Raw genomic sequence first — 4,031 nt, forward strand, 5'->3', positions numbered from 1 at the left:
ACTGTGTGCCTTCTGATTCCGCATAATATCTCCCAGGGTTGTTTGTCTGTTTAACCCGACTGCTGCTAGGGGCGGAGCTGTATTATTCCTTGCACCACCGACTTCCCGTCACGTTAGCATTCATTCCATATAAGGACATGTACGTCAACGGGTCTCCGGTGGACTCCACCACAGTGAAGGGGAGGGATGCCTTGTCCTGCCGCCGCCGCCAGCGGCTCGCTGTCCAGCTGACACTGCGCCCCAGCTGATACGTGTGACAGCTCGGGCTGCGGCTGGCCCTCGGTGCGGCGGTTCGGCCTTCAGCTGGCCCTCGGCGTGGCCGAGGCGATTTTGTGCGACCGGCGTCCACCCCCACCCTGAAGTGCCCGGAGCGATGGGCACGGCAGTCGACGTCACAGCCGAGGCCAATAAAAGGAGCGCTGAGACGGCCTGGATTCAGTCCCAGCGCGGGAGCGACTCTTAATTGGTTCCGTAGGCGTCCAGACAGCAGCATGTTCCAGGGCTTCCCCACCGACCACGACTCGGCCTCTCGCTGCAGCAACTCGCCGTCCATGGGAGACCAGCAGTACTTCTCGCCCGCCGACTCCTTCTCCAGCCTAGGGAGCCCAGCCAGCAATGTCCAGGTACGGCAGCTCCGAGCCCGGTCCCCCGCGTTCCGTCTACCCCACCCCCTTCTAGACCGGGCCCCGCGTCACGACCCTTCCCCCCCCGTTCCGTCCACCTCCCCCACTCCACCCCGGTCCGTCTCCCTGCATTCTTCTTTCCTCCGACCCCGCGTCGTTCTCCCCGTTCCGATTACCCCACCCCCCCCCCCGGTCCCACGTCGTTCTCCCCTTTCCGTCTAGCCGTATCTCTGCATTCTTTTCTCTCCCATCACCGCCCCGACCCCCCCCTCCCCCTGTCGCTACTTGCCGGGGATCGGACACCGGCGCCGCGTTGTAATCAGTTCATTGATAAATTTACCCCATTCATGGAGACTCCAGACGAGCCTTTTGCGTCAGCCGTGACGTAGTTGGTGACGCGTTACCTGGTTATTATTAGTGTGGAGCCCATTCACAAAGTGACTGTGTGTAAACAGCGGCCTGGAGGTCCCGGTACCAACCGCACACCCTCCCCAACCCACGCAAACCTTCCTCCCCACCCCCACCGGCAGCCGCCCACATCCCCTTTCTGGGACCAGCCCGCTCAACTCCTGCCTCCTCTCCCCACAGGATCTGTGCAGCGACCCGTTCGTGCCCACAGTGACGGCCGTGAGCAACCTCCGGGAGCTGCAGTGGATGGTGCAGCCGAGCCTGCAGCCCAGCGCCCCGTCCCCGGGGCGCCCGCACCCGTACAACTCCGCCTATCCCAGGACGTGTCTCGGCAGACCGTCGGGCCGCAGGGGCAGAGCTGAGCAGGTGAGCCGAGCTGCGGCTGGTAGGGGAAAGGGGGAGTCGAATCGGATGTCGGGCCCGCGGTCTGGGGCTGGTTCCTGCGGCATTCTCTCACCCTCCATCTCTCCGTGTCCACAGCTCAGCCCCGAGGACGAGGAGAAGCGGCGGCTCCGGCGGGAGCGGAACAAACTGGCGGCGGCAAAGTGCCGCAATCGGCGGCGGGAGCTGACCGATTCGCTGCAAGCGGTGAGTGAGGGAGGGGGGGAGCGGAGGAAGGAGGGAGGGGGGGGAGCGGAGGAAGGAGGGGAGCGGAGGGAGGGGGGGAGCGGAGGGAGGAGGGAGGGGGGGGAGCGGAGGGACGGGGGGAGCGGAGGGAGCGGAGGGAGGGGGGAGCGGAGGGAGGGGGGAGCGGAGGGAGGGGGGAGCGGAGGGAGGGGGGGAGCGGAGGGAGGGGGGGAGCGGAGGGAGGGGGGGGAGCGGAGGGAGGGGGGGAGCGGAGGGAGGAGGGAGCGGAGGAAGGAGGGAGCGGAGGGAGGAGGGAGGGGGGGAGCGGAGGGAGGGGGGGAGCGGAGGGAGGGGGGGAGCGGAGGGAGGGGGGGAGCGGAGGGAGGGGGGGAGGGAGGGAGCGGGGGGAGGGGGGGAGCGGGGGGAGGAGGGGAGCGGGGGGAGCGGGGGGAGCGGGGGGAGGGGGGGAGCGGGGGGAGCGGGGGAGCGGGGGGAGCGGGGGGAGCGGGGGGAGCGGAGGGAGGGGGGGAGCGGAGGGAGGGGGGGAGCGGAGGGAGGGGGGGAGCGGAGGGAGGGGGGGAGCGGAGGGAGGGGGGGAGCGGAGGGAGGGGGAAGAGGATGGCTATACTGAGCCGCTCGGGTTTTTTCCCTGCAGGAGACGGAGCTCCTTGAAGGCGACAAGTCGCTGCTCGAGGCCGAGGTGGCGGCGCTCCTGAAGGAGAAGGAGCGCCTGGAGTTCTCGCTCGCTGCGCACCAGCCCCTCTGCAAGATTCCTGGCCGGGACGGCGAGGCCGTGGTGGCGACAGCATCCCCGGGGCCCCGGGACACGGAACTACCGTCGGACGCCAGCGCCGCCGACACGGGCCGCTCGGTCCCCGACCTCGATTTAATCAGCCTGGGCGACTGGGAGCCGCTCTACCCGTCGCTGGCCGCCGACTGCGAGCCGCTCTGCACACCCGTGCTCTCCGCCACCCCCGGCGATCTGCCTGGCTCCTTCGCGTTCAGCTTCCCCGGCCCCGAGCATCCGGCCGGCTCGCTGAACTCGCCCACGCTGCTGGCCTTGTAAGGGACAGGTGGACCCGGGGAAGGGGTCCGTGGGAGCCTCGGGTCCTAGTGTCCGGCCGTGCGCTGCTGTAAATTCCATGTGTAGACTATAAATTATATCAACTATTTATTTCGCGGCTCCTCATCTGTCGTGTTTCAAATATCAGTTTTCCATGAAAACGTTGGATTTAATTTATTTCTAGAGATGTTTATATTTTCTATGATTTGTGCATCAATAAAATGTTAATCCACAGAACTCGACTGTTCTCTCTGGGGTCTCTCCCTCTTCTTCCCTCTCCCGTCTCCATCGGCCCCTCGGTGCCAGTCTGGCCATCCGAGTTCCGCCAGCGATTTGGGGCCGGGAGTGAACCAGGGTTCCCTTCAGCACCACCCAGCGGGGCCAGCGCCTCTCCTGCGGGCTGGGGGCTCCCACTGCAGGTGTGACGGCTCCGGAGTCCCTTTGGAAAGCGGGTGATTCCTCCTCTTCCGGGTCTCGCCTGTGTCAGCTCCGACAGAAACCCGCCAGTGACCGCAGGGGCCACCTGCTCTCCCCGGAGAGACTGGACGCAGACCACGTGGACCCCCCCCCCCCCCCCCCTTTCTCCTGGGCCTCACCGGAGGGGGGGCGGGGAGAGAGGGAGACCCGTCAACCTCCAATCACCGGGTGTCTGCGCGCTGCTAATTTGTTGTCTCGTTGCCCGGGTAACGCCGGACCCTTGTGTTCGGACCAAATATGGGCAGCGATTCCGGACCCCGATGATTGGACGGAACGTTTGGCGTCATGACGTCAGCGACATGTTTCCCGGCGAATGAGGCAGCGAGAGAGGAGGGAGGGAGGGAAATGGAGTGGGAGGGAGAAGAGTGGATGGAGAGAGGGGTGGAAGGAGGGATAGAAATGGAGGGGGAGACAGAAGAGTGGATGGAGGGAGGGAGAGGGGTGGAAGGAGAGAAATGGAGGGGGAGGGAGAATGGAGGGAGGGAGAAGAGTGGATGGAGGGAGAGAGGGGTGGAAGGAGGAGAGAAATGGAGGGGAGGGAGAGAAATGAGGGGAGGGAGAGAGTGGGGTGGAAGGAGGGAGAGAAATGGAGGGAGGAGTGGATGGAGGGGGAGGGAGAAGAGTGGAGGGGGAGGGAGAAGAGTGGAGGGGGAGGGAGAAGAGTGGAGGGGGAGGGAGAAGAGTGGAGGGGGAGGGAGAAGAGTGGAGGGGGAGGGAGAAGAGTGGAGGGGGAGGGAGAAGAGTGGAGGGGGAGGGAGAAGAGTGGAGGGGGAGGGAGAAGAGTGGAGGGGGAGGGAGAAGAGTGGAGGGGGAGGGAGAAGAGTGGAGGGGGAGGGAGAAGAGTGGAGGGGGAGGGAGAAGAGTGGAGGGGGAGGGAGAAGAGTGGAGGGGGA

The 4,031-nt window shown here is 65.9% G+C and overlaps 1 protein-coding gene across 1 annotated transcript; it reads left to right on the plus strand.

Moving 5' to 3' along the window:
- The first annotated feature begins 425 nt into the window (after nucleotides 1–425).
- Nucleotides 426–2,898, plus strand: LOC138753196 (protein c-Fos-like). Its single transcript, XM_069915857.1, has 4 exons — nucleotides 426–623; nucleotides 1,212–1,397; nucleotides 1,512–1,619; nucleotides 2,254–2,898. Exons 1-4 carry the CDS (start codon nucleotides 492–494, stop codon nucleotides 2,662–2,664), a joined length of 837 nt encoding a protein of 278 aa, XP_069771958.1. The 5' UTR covers nucleotides 426–491; the 3' UTR covers nucleotides 2,665–2,898.
- Nucleotides 2,899–4,031: the final 1,133 nt, after the last annotated feature.

This window comes from Narcine bancroftii, chromosome 2, assembly GCF_036971445.1.
Source record: "Narcine bancroftii isolate sNarBan1 chromosome 2, sNarBan1.hap1, whole genome shotgun sequence".
NCBI classification, from domain to species: Eukaryota; Metazoa; Chordata; class Chondrichthyes; order Torpediniformes; family Narcinidae; genus Narcine; species Narcine bancroftii.

Coding starts and splice junctions, on each gene's coding strand:
- LOC138753196 (XM_069915857.1), top strand. CDS start 492: ATGTTCCAGGGCTTCCCCACCGACCACGACTCGGCCTCTCGCTGCAGC. Junction 624..1,211: donor GCCCAGCCAGCAATGTCCAG/GTACGGCAGCTC, acceptor CTCTCCCCACAG/GATCTGTGCAGCGACCCGTT. Junction 1,398..1,511: donor GCAGGGGCAGAGCTGAGCAG/GTGAGCCGAGCT, acceptor CCGTGTCCACAG/CTCAGCCCCGAGGACGAGGA.